Here is a 24,514-nt window from a genome sequence, read left to right on the forward strand (position 1 = left end):
GGAGCAGCGGGGAGTGCGCATGCGCTTTCGCGAGGCGCGGGAGCGCGCGGAGAGAGCCGCGTAGTAGGGAGTGCGCGTGCGCCTGCGCGAGGCGTGAAGCGGCGCGTGGGGGGGGAAGGGGGGGGGGGAGAGCACCCGGTAACGCGCGTGCGCCTGCGCGAGGCGACCGGAGGCGTTGAGGGGGGGCGGGGGGTGTTGGGAAAGCGACGGGAACCGCGCATGCGCGAGAGGAGAAGGGGGGGGGGGGGGGGGAGCGGCGGGAAGCGCGCGTGCGCGAGGCGGGCGGAGGGTTTGAGGGGGGTGGGGGGGGTGAGCGGGGAGCAGCCGGTCCCGCGCGTGCGCGGGGCGCGAGGCGCGGGGGGTGTCGGCGCTGCCGCTGCCGGTCGGCGCGGTCCCGGTGAGGCGCGGCGGGCCCCCCCCCCTTACCGGGGGGGATGGTGCGGGCCGGCGGCGCCCGGGGGGGCTGAGGAGAAGCGGCCGCAGCGGCCCCGCGCCCGCCCAGCATGGTCCGCGAAACCAGGCACCTCTGGGTGGGCAACCTGCCCGAGAACGTGCGCGAGGAGAAGATCATCGAGCACTTCAAACGGTGAGATCGCCCGGCGCCGCCGCGGCGGGGTGTGTGTGTGTGCGCGTGTGTGTGTTTTCTCGCCGTTTCCCCGTGGTTCCGTCCCGGCCGCGCTCGCCCTTGGCAGTCGCGGCGTTTCTCGCCGTTTGTTCCCCCTCCGCGCCCACCCGGGGGATCCCGTACCCCAAAATCCAGGCGAAACCCGCCCTGCTCGCCCTTTCGGAGCTTCGGCGTTTCTCTCCTTTTATTCCCCCGCTCCACGCGGGTCCCGCCGGCCCCGGGGGAGGCGAAGCTGCGATCGTGATTCCCCAAAAACACAGGAATCCGGGGGAAGCAAATAAACCCCGTCCCGCGGCGCTGCTCTCGTTACTCAGCGTTTGGAGTTTGAGCGGTTTATCCCCCGTGTTTCCCTCCGTGCGGATCCCCCCAGCCCTGAGGAGCCGGAGCTGTGACCGTGATTCCCTCAAAGCACAGAATCCGGGGGAAAAAACACTCGTCGTTTGGAGTTTTAGCGGTTTTTTTTACCTCGTATCCCCGCTTTTTCCGACGTTCCCTTCCCCGCGGATCCCCCCCAGCCCCGGGGAACCGCGGCTGCGATCCTAACTCCTGAAAATCGCAAGAATCCAGGGGAAAAACCACCCCGGCCGGGCTCCTCCGTGCATTGTTTGGGTGTTTTCCTCGCAGGGATCAGTCCCTCTCCTAAGGAAGTAGTGGCTCTTCGCACGGTTGTGTGGTATTTTTTACCTTTCTCTTCGTGTTTTCGTGCGAGGAGGAGGAGGAGGAAGAGGCTGCTCCCCCGCCGCCTCAGCGACACCTTTTTCCTCGGGAAATGCTCTCGCACGAAGTTGATGCCCGGCACCCCGCGCTGGAAACTGGTTTTTAGGAGAAAACGAAGCCCAGCGTTGGCTGCTCAGCTCACTGGTGGTTAACCTCCCCCTCAAAACAGAGATTGTGAAGCTTCCTTTAATCTTCCAGCGTTGGAAAAATATCGTAGCGTCCTTAATAATGAGTCACCATGGGAAAAATAGATGTGGTGACACTGGGGGGGGTTGGAAGGTCCCCGGCTCCGTTGCTGGGGGGCTCGGGGGGCTCATCCCTCCCTCGGGCTGAGCTGCGGCGGCAGAGCCCGCTCTGGGCTGTGCTCAGGAGTTGCCCCGGTTTAATTCACTCTTGCTGTTTCTTCCCCCAGATTTAATTCACCTTCACTGTTTCTTTCCCCCGTGGTTTATTTGCTGTTTCTCCCCCACCCTGATTTAATTCACCTTTGCCGTTTCCTTCCCCCCTGGCTTAATTCACCTTCGCTGTTTTCTTTTTTTTCCTCTTGCCAAGCCTGGAATCGCTGCTCCGTCCCTGGCTCTGTTTGGGGGCTCCCTCTGGTCCCCCCCGGTGTCGTGACCCAGTGCCGCAGAGATCGGGAGAGAAATCCCGCGCCGGGGTTGTTTGTGTAATTCCAGGCATAGCTGGCGGAAGGAATAGACACTCGGAAGTGGAAAATTGACATTCCTGGGTCTTATTTTGCCCAGTCCTCCTCCTTTTGTGAGATGTATTAAAACAGGGAAAAAGTTGCTATGGTGCTGTTGCTTGGAGATGGATGGGAAAAAATCGCAGGCGCGGAATCGTTAATGACCTTCTTTTGGTTGTTTTTACCTTTGTGAGTTCCCATCGAAGGTTTGGGAAGGAGATTCCCCCCTCAGGTTGTGATCGCTCCCTGTTCCCCAACCCTGCTCGGTAACCGGGATTTGCGTGTTCGGGTGAGGCTGATCCCACGCCAGTAAACACGGTGAAAAATGCGCTCTGAAACATTTGGACGAGCTCCGAAACATCTGGACGAGCGGCGGGAATGACCGTAGCTTTTCTGGGGAGGAAAACCCCTGTGTATTTGTGGCGGTGGAGGCATCTCTGCTGGGCTTGGGGCTGGGTTGCGTAGGTGCCGTAGGTGGACAATGGAGCAAGGCTTCCTTTGTATGCTGTGGGAGCCTGGGGGAAGGGACACGGTGCGCAAGGATTGCGTGGCCTGGTGGCTGAATCCACAGGGAAAGCAGGTGCCCTGGCACCGGGGTGGGATGTGGAAGGCTCCCTGCACGGAAAGGAGAATTTAGTTTGGAGAGAAAGTCTTTTTCAGATGGAGCTGGGCTTGGCGAAACCCAGTTCCCACCCATCCCCCAGCCTGGAATAGGGCGAAGAGCGTGTGGAGAGGCTGAGCTGCTGGCATGGGGGAGAAACTGGGGAGTATCCCTGCGAATCTCGACTCCGAGGGCCGGGAGTGGTGTTACCCCTGAATCTTCTGCGCTCCAAGCGTGTGTTTTTCCACTTGAGAAAAGCTGCCATTTCCACATTAAAGCCGGTGCGCAAGCGATCCTGCCGGCACCATCCCTGCTAGGGGCAAGTTTGGGTAACTACCATTTTGTTTTGAAGGAGCAGAAAGGAAGGCTCTGAAATCATAAAATCCGGCAGCCGTGCTGGATATGAGGTGCCCCCTCCCCCTCCGGTTAACCGGTTACGTGGGAACCTCGCTGGGGATTGCAGCTTCCGCGGAATTCTTCCAAGGGAGGAATTCAGAAACAGTAGGGTTTTTTTTTCAGAAACGTTAGGGGTTTTTTTGTGAAACGCTCCTGGTTGGTTTTGTTCAGGGTGAACTGAAATAATGCTTCCAAGTTCTGCTCTCAAATTAGGGAACACTGGATCTGGCTTCTGCAAGCACTGCTGTTTTTTTCTTTAAAAACCCTTTTTTTCAATCTATTGTCTTGATATTAAAGGGAGTTGCAAAAGAATGGTTTTTGTGTTCATTTTCACAAGTTGCGATTGTTACGGATTCTCTGATTTGTACCCAAACCCTACTTATTTAAAAACTTCTTCCTACTGTGCTGTATTTTCTTTCAACTGAGCAATTAAGGCATTCCCGGATACGAAAACGGTCGGTGCCAGGATTGGAGATCGGCCGTTAAGATGGAATAAGCAGCGAATCCGTGTTAGGCTATGGGAGAGGAGAATTCGGCGCTCGGGGAAGCGGTGGTAGCGATCATTTGGGTTCACCTAATTAATGCTGTCTTGACTAGCAGGGAAAAAGTCATTCCCCATCATCAGAACAGATGCTCAGCAGCTTGCAGAATAAGGAGACTAAATATAGTAACAGTGTCCCCGGCGCAAGGGCTGGCCTGCTACGGGTTTTCTCCTCCTTGTGCTTTCTTCCAGTTAACGGCAAGAACGTGGCTTTGTCCCTTTATTGGTGTTTTAAAGGGCAAAGCGGGGTAAAAGCCTCTTAATTTTGAGTCGTGTGGCTTTAGTGTGCTGCCTCCTCTTTGGAGAGGAATTCAGACATTCAGAGAGGCAGCCAAGTCTGGGAGAAGCCCTGGTTTTCAGGAAACAAACACGTTCCTTCAGAATTGTTAGGAATAAATTGCAGGTTAGAGCAGTCTCGGAGAAGATAAATAGTGGTTCAGGTTTCTGTTGGGAAAAGGTGCTTTTCTGGCTTCAGCGCATTCTGATTTCTGGTTTGAGGAGATGCAGCGGGTACCTTCAGGAGAAGAGGTCTGTGTTTAAACGCAGCTCCAAGGAACTGCTCTGTGAAGAACCGGCGATGTTTGTTTTCAATAACTTGTAGAAAACATTTGTTAGTTCACTAGTAAATGTTTTGTCTTGCTGGCTGGGAACACAAAATCCCTGTGTGCTCTGCTCCTCGGGGCACGGCTGTGGAGAGCAGTGGGGTGGAGGTGTTCTGGTGGGCTCTGGGACAGATGGTGCAGGGGCTTTTCACCGAGAGGAGAGCCCTCCGTGCCGGCTCATGGCGGCTGCGCTCCAGAGCCCATTCCCACGTCTGGCACCGGCAGGTCTTGCAGGGCCTTTCCTAGGAACAGGCTTGAGTCGGAAGCAGCAGTGCTCCGGTTCTTCTAGTAAAGTGTGTTCCCAGGCTTTTATTGCTCATGATCGAGTAATAATGCTTGGATATCGCGTGGGATGCAAACACACGGGTGGCTGTACTGAATCAGAGAGATCTCTGTCCAGATGTGTGTTTATTTTGGGAAAATACAGAAGTGAGGCAACAGAATGAACTAGTCCTGTTGCCTTCCGCAATTCATATCGCCTTTAAGTGTCAGTATTTTCACCGATGAGGTCCTGGCCTTTTTAGTTCAGAGGCTTTGAAGGGAGGGTGAATGTAGTATTCATGCCTGTGCTTTGCCGAAGTGGTATCTGGAACATTGGGTAGTGTTGGAGTTGTTTGTGCTGCATTTTATGCATCTCCAGTGAGGTAATCTTAGTTCATAGAATCATAGATGACGGGACAACATGTGGTTGGGAGATTAGGGCAAGGGGATTAAATTAGCTGCCCAGAATCAGAAGAGAAAGAAAGGTGTGCAAAGCACGAGACGAGTCCTGCTTGAGTCTTGGTCGGCCCTAGTGAAAGTTGGCGTTGCGGTGGAGTAGGTTTATCAGGCTTGTGGCTCACTGGGGAGGTGTTGCTGTTGCTTCTGGAGGTGGCTTGGTCTTTGCTTTTGGCTGGATTGCCTTTAATAATTCTGTTCCTAATGATGGCTCACTGAGCGCCATAAGGCAGCCCAGGCATCGCCCCCGTGCTGTGCAGCTTTGTCTGCAGCCGCCTGCTTCACCGTGAGGGTGGGGAGGCCCTGGCCCAGGTTGCCCAGAGCAGGGGTGGCTGCCCCATCCCTGGAGGTGTCCAAGACCTGGTTGGATGGGGCTTGGAGGCCCTGATCCAGTGGGAGGTGTCCCTGCCCATGGCAGGGGTGGGACTGGATGGGCTTGGAGGTCCCTTCCAACCCAAACCATTCCATGATTCTTCTCCCAAGACTGAGTCACGTGGAGAATGGCTCCTCAGCAATTTAACACTCATGAATCTTCCAGCTGCTCCAGCCTCTGCTCCTTGCATGCGTTCGCGGTGGCAGCATGTTGATGCTGCACTGGCCGAGGAAATGCCTGTGTAATTATTTCAAAGAAACTTAATGAAAAGCCACAAAGAGCATGGATTTACACTAAGCTGCTGTGAGGTGGTTTTATATACTGAGCCGCGTTGGAAAGATAAGTTGGTGTCACTGGGTTATGAAACTGTCATCTGCTGAACCTTTCTGGTGGTGTTTCTTCTCTGAAGTTTCTTCGAAGGCCCTGACCATGTGTGTGATTTGATGGGAGCAGCTTCTGTTGTTGCTGAGCCACTCCAAAGTGATGCTGCCTTCTGGTATTTCTTGTCCTTGCCCTGAATCCCTTTGGTACAATGGCAAAGTAATCCTAGTGCCTCGTCTTGCAGTCGGCAGGGAAGCAGATTCACATGTTGAGAACTTCCTAGTCCTTGCGAGTCTGGCAGAGGCATTAAATCCATTCATCAGGTTAGAACAGGGGACTAGAAAAGGCTTGAATTTGTTTTGATAGCCTCATTGAGTGCTTTTTTTGCCCTCCTTGATTTTCCCAGGGCAGAAAGTCATGGCACGCTCTGCAGCGAATGACCTTAATGCCATCTTAAGGTGTGTCCAAAATTAGGTCCTTGTTTTTGCTGAGGGCGGGAGGTGCTGGCTGGCTTTTCATCCTTTTTAGGGACATAAATACCCAAATGAGGAGAGGGCAGGAGGCAGATGTAGGATGAGTTGTGAGTCAGGATGGACCTGAGGCTCCTTGGGAGCCTGGTTTTTGAGAGCTGATGTCGCAACTGCAGGCTGTCTTGCTGATGCAGTGGCTTCACACTGTTGTCAGGTTGTGGAGAAGAGGACGGGAAGCCTTCGGCACGTGGAGAGGCAGGCAGCTGAGAAATAACAAATATCAAACCAAAGTCTTCTTGAAGGTGTTTGGGGAGGGGCAGAACTGAGGGTTCCTCCTCTTAGTTGGTTTTAAGACTGCTAGAGGTTTCAGGAGAGGTGCTGGCAAGCAGAGTGTCAGCAGGGTGGATGTGTTCCGGTTTTGGTAGCTACCAAAAATAAGCGCTTGTGAGATATTTTGCTTGTGTTTTTTTTTTATTAGGTTCAGTGAACTTGCTGAGGTCTGAGAATGCCCCGAAACCAAAGATGGCAAGGGTAAACATTCCTCAACAACGAGCTGAGGAATAAACTAGAAAATACGATTATTCTCCATAATAAGATTGTGTGTTTAGCTGCATCTTCGGCATGCTGAGTTAGATATCTCGTGGGAGGATGTTGAGCCTGAAGATGGAGATTCATGGTGTACAGCCAGCCTCAAGCTCACCTTTACTGAGCCTGTGGTGTTGTGAGGACTGAAGACTTAATGAAAATCAGACAAAAGCTGCTTTTTTTGTGTTACCCGAGCTAACGAGTCAGTGGTGTTTTCCACTGGTGAAGGTAGGCGCTGGGGTTTCTCCTTTCCTTGCCTGGCGAGACTGGCAGCTCTGGTCTCCTCATCTGAGAAATGTCTCCGGTGCTGTTCTGCAGGAATACGTTAAGATGTGATGAAGGCTTCTGTGCGGTGACTAAAACCCAGCAATCGTGGTGGTTTCTGTATTTCCATAGTTATTGTTTAACCTGCTAACACTGCGTAATCATCCCGTGCGATCTGTAGAATCCTGCAGTGTGGAGATAACGTCCTTTAATAACAGAACAAGTGTTGTTACAGGCTTCTCATAAGTATGCCGGGCTATATTCCAGGGTGTGATCAGCCAGCAGGGTGGATTGGACATGCAGGAGATGTCTTCGAATTCGGTTGAAGCAACCTCCTTCTCCAGATGGGTTTTTTGGAGGCGTATCCCGTAGCGTTGCGTGTGCCTGGCTCTGTGCTGTACTTTGTATATTCCTGCCTTGTCCGAGGTCCAAACGTTCATGGTGACTTGGGTGAGACCGTGACAGAAGTCGGATGTGAAAGGCCCATCAATTTTCCGCTCAGACAGACTAATCATGGGAGAAGGGCAGCAGGCTCTTAATGACCGGTTTCTGTTTAAAGACTTGGGCATCTTTTAAGAACAAAAGGGAGCTTTTTTTTTTTTGCTTCCTTTCTCTTCCCCTTTTTAATTAAGCTCAGCAACTTAAAATTGAAAGCACTTTTTTTTCTGAACACACTTAGATCTGAAGTGCGAGCTTCCAAATGTGATGAAAATGCCCTGAACATGCCCTCATCTCAGCCTGGAGGAGCCAGATGAGTCTCTGGAAGGAGTGGGAGTAGATGATCTGCCCTGCTGGATGCCCGTGGCACGCTGTGCAGATGGAGACTGTGTACATGTGTGTGTTCCTCTTGGACATGTCTCTGCCCGAACAGGAGAGCTTGCTTGTCTTCTGTTACTCCTGATGTGGTAGGAAATACCAGCAGGGTTCAAACCAAATTGTTATCACAAAGGCAGTGAGGTACCTAATCTGATTGGGTTTGAAATGATCTTTTAGCTCAATAAAAAGCTCAGCTTGTAAGTTTTTTTCAGCAAGTATGAATCGCCTTCAGTTCTTCTCCAGGTACAAACCTGAGCCAGTTGTGTTTTCTGTCCGTGCAATTCATCAACAGTAACTGAATGTCCCTGTCATGGATTTCCCCAACTGCGATGGATACATCTTCCGCGAGCTGCTCGCCGCTTCCGCACGGCACAAAGCACCGAGCGGTGGTCCATCTGCTCCGGCCGCTGGTGTGAATGCCTCCCGTCCTCACCAGCAGGCAGCACTGCCAAAAACGCACAGAGGCTTATTTAGTGTTCCCTCTTTCGGCTCCCTGGCAGCTGCAGGTGACCTGTAACGTTTAACGGGGCAAAATAAGAAAAATAAATTGCCAAGTTGTGTTTTTAAAGGAGTCGTCTTTGGAGGACAAGAGCCTTCCGGCCTCATTAGCATCCTGACTGTGTGGAGAATAAAGGCTCGGGATGGATAAGTGTCTCCCTTGTATACGTAATCAACATCTGATTTGATTTCAGGGATCTGTGCTTGTGCGTGTGAGACTCGGCTCTGGGAAAGGCAGCTGAACGCGCATCTGGGGCACTAGTGATCCACACAGAACCCTCATTGTCATCACAGTCCAAACGAAGTCTTTTCCTTCACTCCAAACCAACTTCTTGGAAGTATCTGTGGCAGGGAAGCTGTGCTATGTTTAAAAAATAAACCCGGTGTTGGTGGTGACGTTGTAAACGATCCGCTGGTCGCAGTATGGCGAGATACGCCGTGCTTTGGTCCCAGTGCTGCTCAGGAAGGCTCAGAGCAGTGGTCTGTCCGTTCTCCTGGTGGCTCATGCTCATGCCTAGCTGCTGTCAGACCAATTCTGGAAAACAAGCATTTAAAAGTGACGCTGCTCACCAGAATGGCATAGAGCTAGAGAGCAGCCATCCTTGTGGTTCCAGTGATGTTCCCGGCTGCGTGGAGGGTGGGGTGGTGTGGTGTCTGCTGTCTCCCCAGACTGCGGGAGAGCCCTGTAGGTCTGGTGGCACCCATGCACCTCGAGGTCAGACTCTGCTGAGTGCCTGGGAATGGCGAGGCTTCCACTCGCTCAGCTGGCAGATCCATGTTGAGGAACGTCACCACCACTGCCATGATGTTCACGCGAGCCTCTTTTCAGCTCTACTTAGCAAAATCTCAACTCTGAGTGGCATCAGAAGAAAAAACCATTAAACTCTGGCTTAGGAGCTCAGCTGTGGGAAGCTCTCCTCTCTTGCCCATGGAGAAGCGCCCGGAGCGCAGGCGGTCACTGTGCAGAACTCCGAGTGCGTGCCTGGCTCTTGCTGGGTGCTCGGCGGAGGGGGGTGTTGGTTTCCTTGGGCTGAGACCTGGCTCGCACCGGGTGCTGCGCTGCCAGCTGGGTTAGTCACGGGAACAAGCACTTTCTCCAAGGTGATGGCAGCGGTGAGTCAGGAACTGGAAGAAACAACATCGGCAGGTCTGTGTTTGGGTGACTGGCCAGCTTAAACACCGGGCGTCGCGGAGGAGCCTGGATTGGCTGGGAACTGACTTTTTTCCTGCTTGGTTTCAAGGTCATCCCCTTTGAGGAGCAGGTGAGGTTTTGGGGCTGTGACTTGGATGAGTCTGTGGATTTGGAATGAGTTTCAAGTTGTCCAGCCTGTTGGCTGAATTGCAGCCGGTCACTCCTTCAAACTGAGCTGTTGCTCGAGGGGGAAAAGCCTTCCTGTCACTTGGGGTGGTTGAAGAGGTGGATAAACTTCATTTTCCTCTTAAACACCGTCTGGAAACTGTACGAAACCTTGGAGAAGAGGTTATAAATTCGAGTTTGACTAGAAACCGGTAAGCGCCAAGAAGCCTCGAGATGACACGTATTTACCAGGCTCTGCAGCATGGCGGGGAGACCGTACTGTTATGACGCTGCATGTTCCTCCATCTGCTGCCGAATACATGGAAAGCAGGGTTCGGGGAAGCAGAACTTGGATGGGGAATTACCCTTTCATGTAAGAACGCAAAACCTGATTAATCACAAGATTCCCCTGCAGTAGCGATGCAGCACATTGTTATGATCGAATCAAAGCAAATCCTAAAATCAGCCACGCAAACGAAGGGATTTGAGCAATTCCTTTGCAGAGAGCTTTTCACCACCAGTACTTTTGAAGCAAACCTGGCAATGATGCTTTTGCTGGAAAGAAAAATGCCCTGGAGATGGAACCGAGCGGCTCTGTGTCTAGCGTGTAGTAACGTGACGCTGCGCATCTGCGTAGGCTGGAGGGTACAGAATCACAGCGCGTTGTGCTTGACACAACACAGCCGAGCAGGCAGAGTTTCTACTGCCTGTTGTAAGCTTTTTGAGCTTCTATGAACAGTCGTGCTTGCTCTCGTCTGCTTGCAGAGCAAGATTGATGCGATCTTGCCGTGTGTATAGATCTTCCCTAATAAATTTTGAGCCCATTAGCTGGTTTCGGCTGTGCTTCCTGGTGACGGGGCACTCGCAGTCTTGGAGACATGACGTTCCTTTGAGTTTTGTGAAAACAAGCAGTTTTAATAGAGGAGAGAGACCTGATTAGCGGCCCCATGGAGAGAAAAGCTGCAGCAAGAGTGCAGCCCTTATTAGACATTAAAGAATCCACATGGGAGAGAGGTGTTCCTGACCGTGGGAAAAGCTGCAGTGGGAACTGGCAGTTATTGGACGCTGGAGAATTCGACCTCGAGACATGCATCCATGAGAAATGAGTCTTCATTATTTCTGCTCACAAAGCTGCTTTGATTTCTTTTTTTTTTTTTCAATAACATATATACCAATGAAGCCCTGCTATGGATCCTTGGTGGCTTCTCCTTAATTGTGCAGAGGTGGCAGCTGGGAAAAGTTCCTTATTAACAGAGCTTCTGCCTTGTTGCTGGCTGGGGTGGCCGTGTGGATGAGGAGCCCTTATTGCTCAGCTCTAAGGTGGAAATTTAGCACGAGGCCCTTGGTTCCAGTTGGGTTGGGATCGGCCTGCGGCCGGGCTCGCTGGATGCTGCAGGCAGTGGAACTGCTGACTCGAGTGAGGATGGTAAAGGCTGGGTGTTGTTGAGGATAAGCTGGAGCTGCTTTTTTAATCCACAGGGCTCTGTGTAGTCCCAGTGTCCGGAGCATGGATTTGTCTCCTCTCTGTCATCCTCACCATGCTGAGTTGTTGCTGGGACTCTGTGCGGGTGTTGCAGTGGAGCTGATCTGTATCTCAAGGAGCGGGCGTATCTGCAGGTTTTACCTGATGTGTGTGTGTTGGACTGGCTTTTCTGCGGCAAAATGGTTGTGGAGGTGGCAGAAAAATCTCCAGGTACATCAGCTGTTGGAAGAAATCATGGCTATCAACAGCGGCAGCTGTGAATAGGCAGTTCAGAATACTCTGTTTTTTCCCTCTCTGGGGCTACATAATAATTTCATCTGTATATTAATGCCTCAGCAGTACCCGAACAGCGATTTTGCAATAAACACGTAAATAAAATTAGCAATCATTCTTACTTTGTGCCTTAAAATGGAGCGCTCAGCTGGGCTGGAAAGCAAGAAGCAAGCGCTTATTTCATCACAGAGTTATCTGCTGGACTATCTGATCTGCCGAGCTGTTCAATATCAGCGCTATCGCAAGCATCGGTGAATGTGCCTGTGCTAGCTTTTTGATTTCCTACTTTGTCATCTCGCGGGGAGGGATTACGAGGGTGGACAAAGCCCTGGCTGTTGTGGGTGCGTGGCAGGAACATGTGCTGTGTCCCATTAATACAGCCCCCGTTCGTGGTTGGGGCTGGGAGATTTCCCGCTGGATGCTGAAGGGAGCTGGTCTGTGTTGGAGTCACTTGGGCGGTGGGGCAGGAGGGGAGGACGAGGAGCGTCACATTGAGGTTTCACCCCACTTGAGTACGCGCTCTGACCGCGCTCTGCAGCCGGCTCGATGGTTTTTGCCCCTGAATTATGAGGTTTCCCTGAAGATCCTCATGACTAGGAGTAAGGCTGCAGGGAATGCCCAGAAGAGTGTTGGTTTTCTCCCCCCCAGAGGTTGCAGAGCCAATAAAGATTGCTCTGAACAGGTTTTAAAGCGTCTCAGATTGCATTCTGGAAAATTAGGGGAGCGTGGTAATTAGGGCATGTTTCTGAATCACTGCTCTCACAAGGTCTGCTCTCAGCAGGGGTTGAGAACCAGCTCTCCACGTGATACGAGGGGCTTTAACTTTGCCTGGCTTTGGGAAGGTAAAGGTTTTCCAAGCCTTACCTGGTATGGATTTAAGGCTCGCTGACGAGCTTTGCTACTCCTCATCATCCAGAACGCTATCCTGGCCACTCTTGTTGTTATAGAAACAGCAGCTCTGTGCCGAGAGAGGTAGAATGAGAGAGGCATTTAATGTGTTTTATTTTTAGCTGTCTTTAACACAGTGTAGCAGCTGGGGATCAGGAGAGACAACACCATACATTGACTCTCCTCTAGAGGCTGCTGGACCTGCTCCATACGTTTCTGGCAGCCTTTGTGCCGGTGCCCTCGTCCTTGCTGTTTCTTCAGGAATTTGGAAAGATGGGGGATTTCAAGCAGTGCTACAAATCGGTGCTGCCAGGCTCTCCAGGGTGTGTGGATTGAATAAATATCCACCGTGTTTTCCCCATTATCCCAAATCACCAGTTTTCAATTTTGGGTTATAACTGCAGCGAGTTGGGGTGATGGATTCTGGGTGTCCTGGGCGTGTAGAGCAGGGTCTGGTGCCCTGGCTGCCTTCGGATCGAGCCCTCAGCACTGCGCCATCGCAGCGAGGCGTTTGGAGTAAACAGTAAACACTGCCGAGCGTCTCCCTGCAGCGCAGCCGCCAGCGCAGGCAGCGTCCGCAGCCATATTTGTTGTTCAGCATTCGAGATCCCTGACCGATTCCCCAGGGTGCAGCGGCAGCTCCCGCGCTGGTTACAGGGGATTTTAGGTGTATTTTGCAGGATTCTGGATTCTGCTTGTTGTTTCGATCAAGATAGATGTCAGTTCATTTGCAGTGCTTTCCCCTTTTTCCTGCGCACCTCTGCCTATGCTCTGTATTTGGGTTTTTCAAACAACGGTTACTAAATCTACGAGAGCCCAGACCCAGCAATGCTGTCTGTGCGTTTTCAGTACCTTTTGTTTAGATTCCATTGGTTTTGGGTGTCTGTAGGCTCTCAAATCTTCCTTCTCTGCTGGGCATGTGATGAGATTGCCAGGTTTTGAGCTGATGCTTTGCGTTACTGGAAGCAGAGTGTAATTACCAGGAGCTGTGCTGCTCAGGTCTGACAGTGGTGAAAAGCTGCCTGGTTTCACTCTTGATATGAAATTCTCTTTCTGAAAAATAAATAAAAAAAATCACAACTGTGTAAATTTTTTTTTGTGGCATGTACAGCGTGGCTGTGAATACAAAGCGTGGAACACACCTGAAAGAGGGGCCCACAAGAAACCTGGGGAGGGACTTTTTACAAGGGCCTGGAGTGATAGGACAAGGAGGGGTGGCTTTAAGTTGGGAAGGGGAAGATTTAGGTGAGGCATTAGGGAGAAATGTGGCTGCCTATTTCCTGGAGGGGTTCAAGGGCAGGTTGGATGGGGCTTGGAGCCCCTGATCCAGTGGGAGGTGTCCCTGCCCATGGCAGGGGTGGGACTAGATGGGCTTCGAGGTCCCTTCCAACACGATCCATTCTGATTCTATGAACACGGTATGTAGTGTCCTTAGGCCGAGGATATTGTAACTATTCTATGCTGTATTTTATTTAAGGCAGTGCTGCTGTTGTGATGGGTTACAGCCATATCCTTACAAATGCCCGTGTAAGGGCCCAGGCCCCATTGCATTCCTGGCTGAGGAGCTGCAGCGATGACTCTTGAACACCGCTTTGAACGTGGTACAGGAGAGGGGCACAGTTCGTATCATGAGCTGGTGCTGCTGGGTGCTGGCGCTTATCTCCAAGCAGGATTTCTCCGGGGTGGCTGTCCCCGTGGCCCGGTGTCCTGCTGCAGCACGGTGGGGTTTGCTGCTCTTCCAGCCTGGTGTTCTGCGTGTGACATGGATGGGAAGCAGATACGTGTATCTTTGTGGTGCACCAGTGTCTCGGGTCGGGGAAGGGATGTGCAGGATGGCAGCAGAGCCCAGACCCAATGCTGACGGAGTTAACAGGGTCAGCAGCCTGGCTAAAGCCCCCGCAGAGCCAGCGATGGCCTCCACCTTTGTGGCAGCTTTGTCTTTCCATGCCTGCATTTCCAGTGCCCGGAGCTCTGTGCAGGGGGAGGCAGGGCTGGGGCAGCCCGAGCGCAGGGTGCTGGGCTGATAGGGAGTTCTGGGTAGGGAGAAGCGCAGCAGACAGCTGCAGAAGTATTATTCCAGGTCACATTATTTTGTTATGAAATAACAGCAGAGCCTGAGGAATGCGATTGGCCAGGAAAGCCTCCCGCTGCGCGAGCGTTTTACTGAATAATGCAGGCCGGGGCTCGTCTGGGTTATATAATAATCCGGGAGGAAGGAGCCTGAGCGCGGCACAGAAAAATCTTCCCTGCTTTTCAATTGCTAAAGATAGCTGGCTTTAGTCAAAGTGAATCCAAGCGGATCCAAAACGTTCACATGTCCTGCTGCATCAGGACATCTTCTCAAATCATGTTCGTAATGAGCAGGAACGAGCTCAGGAACCGATGCCGTTCTTTTGATCTCGCAGAGCGCCCGGCCATTAGCCGTATCCGCAGTGTGCGTGGGGCCGGCGTCGGCATAAACATGTGGCCAAGTTCTTGTAGACAGGGATACGGCTGACCCAGAAGATTTGGCCCCAATGAAAATGTTTGGGTATGAAAGGTCTCGGCAAGCTCTGGGGAGCTCAGCTAGTGGAACAGGGAAGGAATATGAGAAGTGGGATTCGTCTTGAACTAAAAGCGAATCTCCCTGATTTCAACCTGCCTTTTCCTATTTGGTATGGATCATTCTGTAAAGACCCCATCCAGTCTATAAAACACAGCTACCTGGTATCATTCGCTTGCACAATGTTTGCTGACTGGCTTTGTCCAAGTCCATCCTTTGTTGAATTGCTTTTGCTTGGGAATAACAGCCTGTGCAGGAAAACGAATGTTTGGAGTAAGGATCTGAGATGAAACGGTTCATTAGAGGTGGGAAGGCGAGGGTGCTGTGAGTGCCGGTCTCCGTGCGGGCTGAGGGTGACTCTCCCTGGGGAGGAGGCACCCGCCTGGCCTGGGGTTGGAGGAGGCCGTGTTTCCCAGCCCTTCCCTGCTGCCTGCTGAGACCAGCCGAGGAGGAGGGAGGGCTGGAGAGCCAGGGAAGCACGCCGAGCAGCCATGCCACGAGCTGAGACGTTTCAACTGCTTGGTGAGAGAAGTGCTTTGATCTGCAGCGAATAAACTGATAATGCCAAAATTATGAATTCCTTTCCTTTGTCTGAAAACCTGGATCAGCCTGGCTTTGTTCGAGCAGTGATTACCACGCAACTTTTTTGTTCAGCAAGGGTGCTGGATCTGTGTTTGCAGCCGGGGGCCACGATCGGGCTATGCTGGTGGAGGGAGTTGATGACAGAAGGACTCTGGCGCGTCCTCGCCATGTCTGCCTCTGGCTGAACTGTACACCCCTCCCAAAACGCAGCCTCGGCCGCCTTCGCTGTGGAATCAGTGGTTAATTTGCAAGGGTTGCAGGCAGGAAGAGGCACTCATAAGCCTTGTTTTCGTGTGGGTCTGTGGCGCTGAGCAAACGAGCCTCTTTGTTTTCTGTCGGGTCTGCCAGCAATTGCGAAACGTGGCCTTGTTGGAACAGGCTGACGCACAGGTATAAAGATAGGAGGGAGAGTTGAGAGGAGCCACTCTGTGGACGCTACCAAAGGTCGCGGCGATGCCTCCTCTTGGCTTTTGTCCCCCCTCTTCCCAGCCCTCGGGATCCGGACAAAGGTTGCTCTTTGGAGCGCGTTCGCCTCCATCTTGCCGTAACTTGCGATCTGGGTAACGAAACACGGCGTTATCACCGCCTCTCCTCCCCCAGCCCTCCAGAAAGGATTGTTTGTTCTTGTCATGCCTCGTTCTGCTGCAGTAAACCCTGGTGATGCAGCACTGCGGAGCTCTCCTCCTCTCCCCGCGCTGCGGTCCTCCTCCCGGCAGCATCTGCCAAGACGGGAGCAGCTCGGAGAGGCGCCAACGGGTGGGGCCGGCTCGGATCTCCAGACAGATTAATCTTCGCGGTGGGGGACCAGAGGATGTGTGTAATCACAGGACGGCGGTGGGGCAAGGAGAATGCAACCCTTCCTCTCCCGGCAGCTGTCCTTGAATACTCAGGGCGCTCTCCTCCTCGGTTTGCTTTCATCCCCCCCTGCTCCCTTTCTCCTCCCCCTGCCTCCCTCGCTTTCAGCAAAGGCGATTGTCACAGATTATCTGTGGCGCTTGTCCGGGACGATGCAGGACACCAGAGCGCAGCGTCCATGGCTGTAGCTGGATAATGGACGGATTAAACGCGCTGTCTCCCAGTGGGATGATTCAGGACCGGGGCCGCAGTGGAATCAGCAGGAGCCTCCCCCAGCCATTCCAGATTTAGGAACATAAATAAAGTAAATAATCTTTTAAATTAATGGCAACCGAAGCACACTTTTCCCAATATAAAAATGAAGAGTTGTGTGTTTGCTGGGTGATTTTGTTGGTACGTGAGGAGCATTTTACATTGATGTTCTGTATCCTCTGTGCTTTCTGGGCCGCCTTAGCTCGAATGTTTGAATATTTTAGCACATTCCTGGGTCTTCTGCAGCAGAAGAAAAACAATTGAGGTCTGTAGGTGCGTTATAATCACGTGTGTGTTAGGGTTTCAGAATAAGGGGATGAAAGAACCAACAGGCTGGTGAGCAGGAAGCCTGTTGGAGCCCATTCTGGTGTCCCTGGCAGGCAGTGCTTCATGTAAAGCGGGCTGGGGGCTGCAGTCCAAGGACAGTTCGGATCCGGGGGTTTGGGAGTAGCGTTAGGATACTTCTTCCCCAGCCCCCAAAGGCAAAGTCTGGGCTCGTGTAGCCAGATGCAGCATGTGAGCAGCGCGACGAAGGGACAGACGTGTTCTGAGCAGGCCCTGCTGTCACCACAAAACTCGGAGCCCGTGGGTTTGGGAGTCACAGCATGGTCCGGTTCCATCTCGCTGGAGAGACTGGGCTCTGAAACACCCGGGAAAGGCTGATGCTGACTGGGATACCTGATGGCTTTTCATGTTTTTCACTTGTGGCATGAGCATTATTTTCAAATAGGCCCTTTCCTGTTTTCCTTCCCCCATTTTCCTCTCCTGTTTCTTCTCTCTTTACATGTGCCACATCCAATTAGGACATTTTTCTCCTCACACACATTTTATTAACAAATCCTCTACTTTTCTGGTCTTTCTCAATCTTGCCTGAAGGCGAGAGAACCTTTTCCAGCCCCAGGAGAGTGCAGACAGCGAGAAACATCTCTCCTGCCGTACCAGTCGCCATTATTTGCTCCTTGCTGCTTTTAATTAGAATAAAGAGGAACCAGTGCATTGGTTTGGTGTCGGAGGTGAGGGAGCTCGTGAGAATGAACGTCACCATGCTGTACCCCGAGTACAACCTCAGCACACTCTGCTCCGGAGAGCTCAGAGGCAGGAACACCCGTCAGCAGCCGTGCCTTTCTAGGCCTCGCTTCTGCTGACCTGAAGGATGTGCCACGTTCGAGGAGTATAAACAGAGGAACATGTGCTCTAAATCCCACCTGGTTTGTGTATAGAGTACAGTGGGTGAGGTCGGGATGAGGAGCCAGCAGTCAGTGAGGCAGGTTCTCAAACTGTATTCAGGGACTGGGTGATGAGATGGTGTGGTGTATGGAAAGGCTTGCACGGAGCAGAGCCAGGTGCGGGTTCTGACAGTGAGTGCTCCTCAGGTGGGCTTTTCCCTGTGTTCATGGCTGAAAACGGCTTCTTCTGGTAAGGTCTGCTTACATCTGTGCAGCCTTGCGCTGCCTTCCCGAAGAGAAAATGGCTTTGGCAATAATTCTTCATAGAGTTTATAAGTGTTTCTTGATTTGTTTTTGATTTCTGGATCCCTTTCCCCTAACCGTACATTCACAAGCCTGGTTTTTGCCTCTCCCTGCCATGGGCTAAGGGTTAAAGCCCTTGCCTGTTCCGCTCAGTGTCTTCCGGCTGAGGGAAACGAGCAACCACACTGGGACCTGCAGCTCTCGCAGCTTCAAAATGTTGCTGTGTTCACACTTCTTGTTTTATCCTTTCTTGCTCTGATTTGATGGCAGTTATTAGAAGACGTTGGATTGTGTTTTCTGTGAGCACACGGGTCTGTGTTCATTTTTCTCGCAGACATTTGCTCATCCCCAAGCGCCTGTGTCGCCGTCGTTGACAGGTGTCGAGGAGCATGGGGTCCCGCTCCCTCGGCTTCCCTGGCGTGCGGCTTGGTCTGTGGGATGGATGGGAATTTAGGCCGGGGGTGCTGGTGGCGATCGCGCTTCCACAGTGCCCTGTTTTCAGTTTTCACTTTCGTGGTGGAACATTGAAATGGCTTTCACCCCTCTACAAACGGCCTTTTGAAAGCGTGTCTTCGGGCTTCTGCCGTGCTTTGAGATCGATTTTCCTGCCGTGTGAGAAGGGTGAACGGCTTGAGGCTGCTGTTGAGTTTACGGGGGGCGATGGGGCTGTTCCTGCCAGCACTAATAACGTGCTCTGCTCTGCTTCTCTTCCAGATATGGACGTGTCGAAAGCGTCAAAATCCTCCCTAAGAGGGGGTCAGAAGGTGGAGTGGCAGCGTTTGTGGATTTTGTGGACATCAAAAGTGCGCAGAAGGCACACAACTCTGTCAACAAAATGGGCGATAGAGACCTACGGACGGATTATAATGAACCAGGAACCATTCCCAGTGCTGCTCGGGGATTGGATGATACAGTTTCCATAGCATCTCGTAGTAGAGAGGTTTCTGGGTTCAGAGGAGGTGGTGGGGGGCCCACTTACGGCCCCCCCCCATCGCTTCATGCACGGGAAGGACGTTATGAGCGGAGACTCGATGGGTAAGTTCCAAGGTTTCTCTAGGCAGGTATTTTGTATTTGATGTGGTGAGAAACACAAACTCGTATCTAGGGCCCCCAGATGGATTTAAAATTTTGGGAATTATCTATGCTTCCTATTTTGGGTTGGAAACGGAAGTGATTTCTATCCCAGTGGCTGGTACCGTGTGGATCCATAGAGGATGTTTTCCGCAGCTGGTTGGATATCTACACTTGAAATAAGGTGGTTTTAAGATGGAAGATTTCCTTTGGCCAGCATCGATATTGGAGTTACTCTTTTCTAGACGTAACGATTCCATTTCTTGGATAATATTAAGGCCTTGCTCGGATGTATCCCTGCTGCCAGATGGAGCTATCTTACTCTACAACATGTGGCGAAGTTCTCTGTGGAGTATCTTCGGAATACTAGAACCTAAAATTCGGTGACAACTTGATGCCTAGCTCTCAGTTCTCACTGTACGCAGTTGGTATGTTAATTGGATTGTCACCACGAAATTCCTAGTAGACTTTTAACGATGCAGCCCCTTGGATTCTACCGACACCACTTTAGCCATGGAAATAACGCTTGGATGGAGAAGACCGAAGGCAGCTTGTGATGTTTCCATTTTGGATCTACATCATTTCCAAGTTATTGGGATTATTCTTGCTGATGGTATTGGCAAAAAGAGATGATGGACATTACTAAATTTTGGAGATTATAGTGTTTTTTTTTAATGCTGGGATAAGAACTACAGCCTTGAGTTGGATGGTATACAGCTGAGACGCCAGTAGCCATGGGGAGTGGATTACTATCTAGTCTCGTACACAGCTCTTTGCTGCTGCGCATTAAACACGTTAGCTCTAAGGACGTGGCGCGCTCCGGATACGCCAGTGGGAAGTGACTGGGCTGGATGGTTACAAAGGCGGCTGGAGGAGACCCGCTGGCCAGCTGCGACGGCGCCCGCGCGCGTCGGGCCCTCTGCTCCCAGCTGCTCCTCTCAGACATAGGGCTGGAAGTTAAATAATGGATCTATTTCAGTGCCTACTGTCTCAAGAAAGAAGTCTGGGGGTTTCAGAGTTACGGTTTCAGTCTGGGACTGCTTCCTTCCCGTGGAATTTTTTTTTTGTCGTGTCACTAAGATTTTTTTAATTTTTTTTTCTTGTTGGTTCATCTAAAATCTGATTTGAGACCCTTGCCCATTAAGAAGGTGGATTTACCCCTGTAAGAGGGGCCCAAATTGGGGAAGTTATGTTCACAATTCTCTCCCTAGATTTAATTGGGAATATAGGTCGTGTTTCCACACGTGGAAAAGGTTGGTATGTCCTGCCCTGTGTATATTAGCCCCTCTCCTAACCCAGTCCGACCCTCTCTTTCCACTAACTCCAGTAGTCCTTAGCACTAATAGATAAATCGAAAAGCACTGTAGCCGATAGATTGTCAGCTCTGCTAGCTCCTCTGTCTGTCTTGTGTCCTTTTCATGGAGAAGGACTCTGTTCTTTTACGTCAGCTCTATAGCAGTAACCCTCTAGAAAATACTGCTTTTTCTCTTACCTCGTTAAATCAGCTTTCACTGATTAACACTTTGTAGGACGCTAAATGCAATCGGTTATGAAATTGTTGATCTTGGTCCTTCAAAAGGGGAGAAAAAAAGAGAGACGGTTCTGTGCCAGACCCTGAAATATCCTTCAAAATGCCATTGTTGCGAGCAAGAGATAATGGAAATAGAGAAGCAACAATGGATTTCGGGCGGATGTATGAGATAACGACATTCCGCCGCACTGGCGAGGTAGTTCCTTACATGTAATTTGTGAGAAAAAATGCAGGCAAACCATGAGCCGGCTCTGTAGAAAGCTGGAAAATGAGTTGTAATTTAACAGCAGAGGCTGAATACCTTTAGAGGATTAAGGATCTAGAGATTCATTGGAAAAGGAACGGAAGGAACTTCCTGGGATGCTATCAAAAAAGATACAGATCCCATTTTCAGTTTATAAAATACACCTGAAGCTTTTCTGCCATTTTAAAGAGCAGACAAACCCACGTGAGGGAGAGGAGGAGGCGGAACTGGGTTATTGGGATGCAGGGGATTGCAGTGACTGATAATTGATTCCAAAGGAAGAATCCGAGAGAGAAGGCTGAACAAAAAAGGTTGAGATGTCCTTCACAAGGCGGATAATTAAATTTTTAAATTAACTTTGGCTACCCTGACATAGTTAGAATTTTGCGAGTATTTTTTTAAACATTCACAGTAATCATTTCTGCTCTTTCATTTTGCGGACGAACTTGGACGCACCGTCCCGGCCCTTGTCTTAATTAGACCACGAAATCGTTGGTGATGCTCTCTGAACCATCAGTGTTCCTGTCCCTCCATTGGAGAGGCCGCGCTGCTGTTCTCGGAGCAGAACCTTCCTCAGTCACGACACAGAATGTGTGAAAGACTGAGACAAAACTGAAACAAAACTGGGCCTGAGCTACTGGGACGTCGTGCGCTTGTGCAGAAAGAAATTGGCTGCAGCGATAGTAACAGAAGCCCCCGCTGGCAAATTCAATCTGTCCTCCTTGCCCAGGGTCTCGGTAGCTTTTTGGGGCCTGCGCCCTCACAGTTTAACATCCTGACATCAGTCACGGAGGTGTTTGAGGGTGCACGGCTTTAACTCGATGCCGTCGAGCGAAGCAGTCCGATACAAGCAGAATTCCCTCTAAGAGGATGAACTATTTTAGAACAGCAACAAGAAACCCCCTGATTTTCTGGCCCTTCTCTATGGGCTGTGCTACCCCTTTTGAAAGCAGCTTCTTACCTCTGGGTCATGCTTTGCACGGAGGCTTTCATGGCTACAGCCCGACCTGCGATGCCATTTTTGCAGGAGCCGGAGCCGGAAGAGCTCCAGTGATTGCCAAATTCCAGAATGATCTCTGATGCAAAAATGGAGGGAAGGGAAAAATGTGATTGTAATGTTCCCAAACGTGAAATTTTCCTTGTTTACTGAATTTAAAGGAAATAGAAAAACACAAATGCAACTTAAATGAGGATTCTGTGCTGGAAAGCAGCATTTCCTCCTGTGCAGGCAAGATGCTGGTCATGAAAGCCCCATATTGTGATTAAAATAAAACGATTGCTCAGCTTAATTATATACGAATATAACTTTGGAGTCCAGTAAAACGTTTTTAAGTTTGTCAGTATTTGCTTGATAGGTTATTGCTGTTTAGCGGAGCAGCAGCCGCAAAAATAAGTTGAGCGCTGATGTGAATGTTTGCATGATTTGCCGTCGGTCGTGCTTTCCCTTTCTGACAGCGTGTTTTTCCCCCTTCCTAAACACAGGGCTTCAGATAACAGGGAGCGTGCTTATGAACATAGTGCCTATGGACACCATGAGCGGGGGACGGGCGGATTTGATCGGACGAGACATTACGATCAGGATTACTATAGAGATCCTCGGGAGCGGACCTTACAACACGGGCTCTATTACACTTCTCGGAGCCGAAGTCCAAACCGTTTTGACGCTCATGACCCCCGTTACGAACCTAGGGCCCGGGAGCAGTTTACATTGCCCAGTGTGGTACACAGGGATATCTACAGGGATGATATTACACGGGAGGTACGAGGCAGAAGGCCGGAGAGGAATTACCAGCACAGCAGGAGTCGGTCGCCACATTCGTCCCAGTCCAGGACCCAGTCGCCGCAGCGGTTGGCCAGCCAGGCGTCCAGACCCACCCGCTCGCCGAGCGGCAGCGGATCCCGGAGCAGATCTTCCAGCAGCGACTCCATCAGCAGCAGCAGCAGTACCAGCAGCGACAGGTAAGGCTCGGTGCTGTCCGACCCGTGGGCTTTGCACGTTGTTCTTCGAGGAGTTGTGAACCCAGGCTGTGGAAATCGAAGGTGTTTTGTGGCAAGGTGTTACTCGTTGATGTAGAAGTAAACCGGTGTGAAACGTAGAAAGGTGAAGTTGGCAGGAAACAGATCTGAAGGGAACGCTGTTGCTGTTTTAATTGTTTTCCATGCATCCTTAAGGTGCTCACTGGGCACGGCAGGGGTGTACAGGCACCCCTGCTGCCCTGAGTGCTCGGAGAACAGGTATTTGATGCGCTGAAGGAAGGGAATAAGCAAATGTTAAAGTCAACAGCTTTTTACAGGACACGGTGTAAAATACTTCGGGAAATGAGCATTAGTGGCCCGTTTCCTCCCATTCCCCATCACCGCTGGTGTTTAAAAGATCAATATGTTGCTGTTCCATTTTTCCCCTGTTGCCTCGCAGCAACAGTTTTAGCTTGGAAGGACTGAACAAAAATAAATCCAAGTATTTCCTAGAGGTGCGCGTGTGGCTTTGGTTCTGCTGTCGGTGGTGCTGTAGTGGTGTGGCTTTATGAACTCCGTGTAGGGGAGAAAGAGTAGTGGAGCTAATCCTGGAGTTCTTTGAATAAGCTGAAAATTTATGGTGAAATACCTCTCCTACGTTTGGCTTTTTAAGAGTAAATCCACCCGAAGTGTGGAAACCAAGAAGCCATTGCACCTGTCATTGTGCTGTGCTTGGTTTGTTTCTTTTCCAAAACTGAAAATATTCGCTAAGTCAATAAGTTTATTGGTATATTAAATGCTTAGCGTTCGATGATCCCTATGGATGGAATTCTGCCCCTGGTACCGCTCTAATCACGGTCGTTATTCCTGTAAAACCTTACCTGCTGGAATGCTGGCCTGTCCGGCAGGGCGAGACGGCTGAGGGGTGAGCTGCGCAAGTGAGGATGAGGACATGGGTTTCTCCTCTCTGTGTCTCCCACCCCCACTGACTGAAGAACCCTACAAAGATTGATTTACTGCTTTCCATTGTTGTTTTCTCCTCCTGGATTTAGAAATCCTGGTCCTGTCTTGGCTGGAGAGAGAGGCACCTCTGGAATATTTGAGAGGGCTTTTGGGCTGGGTTGTTTATTTCTAACACCTCTCTTAGTGAGGTCTTAGCACCTCGCTAAGGACAGCCCTTTGTCACACATTTTCAACTACAGCTTACAGAAAATGGGTGAGGCTGCCAGAGGTCTCCAAAACCACCCAGGAGTGGCAGGTAGTTACACTGAGAGGCTTGGAAAAGAAAACCCCTCTCTTGTGGTTCTGCTCTGCACCGCGGAGCGGATGGAAGGGGGTCCAAGGGCTCATGGTACTTATAAAATGTTATTGTTGGGATGTTGAGGCAGGATGCGATGCTGCTGTGAATCCGAGAGTCCAAATGCCATCCCAGTGGTTCGCAGATTTAAGAGCTAATCACAAGATCAGCAGTGTCTGCTGGGCTCTCACATTGCGTTTTCTTGGCAATTTCGTGTCGTAGGAACGGTAAATGAGATGAGGAAACTCAGGGGGGAAAGGGAAATGGGCTCTTTTTGTCTTATTAATACAGTAAATTCAAATCCAGTAGAGCGAGGAATGGAATCTGGTGGATGGTGTATTCCATTTGAAAGATCAGAGGGGAGTTTTATGTGTTTCCAAGCAATGAGTTAGATATTAACCGTATGTTGTTTAACCGTAACATTCAATGATATCTTTACGTTGTAAAGCAAAACCCCACCTGGCCTTGGAGTCTTTTAAAGCCCAAGTGGACTTTTCTGTTTAATTTTTAACACGTGTTGAATTTAGCGCTGCAGGGGTGGGAGCCTCTCGCACCCCGTGGTG

At 51.0% G+C, this 24,514-nt stretch overlaps 1 protein-coding gene across 3 annotated transcripts in view; it reads left to right on the top strand.

Annotated features, from left to right (window-relative positions):
* The first annotated feature begins 472 nt into the window (after positions 1-472).
* SPEN (spen family transcriptional repressor) overlaps positions 473-24,514 on the top strand; it is a 69,334-nt gene continuing 45,292 nt past the window's right edge. For all 3 annotated transcript variants that reach the window (XM_069874852.1, XM_069874853.1, XM_069874851.1), the window contains exons 1-3: positions 473-586; positions 18,567-18,887; positions 22,181-22,657. In XM_069874852.1, coding sequence (XP_069730953.1) covers positions 504-586; positions 18,567-18,887; positions 22,181-22,657 — 881 coding nt within the window. In that variant the 5' untranslated portion in view covers positions 473-503. The remainder of the gene's footprint in view (positions 587-18,566; positions 18,888-22,180; positions 22,658-24,514) is intronic.

Source organism: Phaenicophaeus curvirostris, chromosome 22 (genome assembly GCF_032191515.1).
Source record: "Phaenicophaeus curvirostris isolate KB17595 chromosome 22, BPBGC_Pcur_1.0, whole genome shotgun sequence".
NCBI classification, from domain to species: domain Eukaryota; kingdom Metazoa; phylum Chordata; class Aves; order Cuculiformes; family Cuculidae; genus Phaenicophaeus; species Phaenicophaeus curvirostris.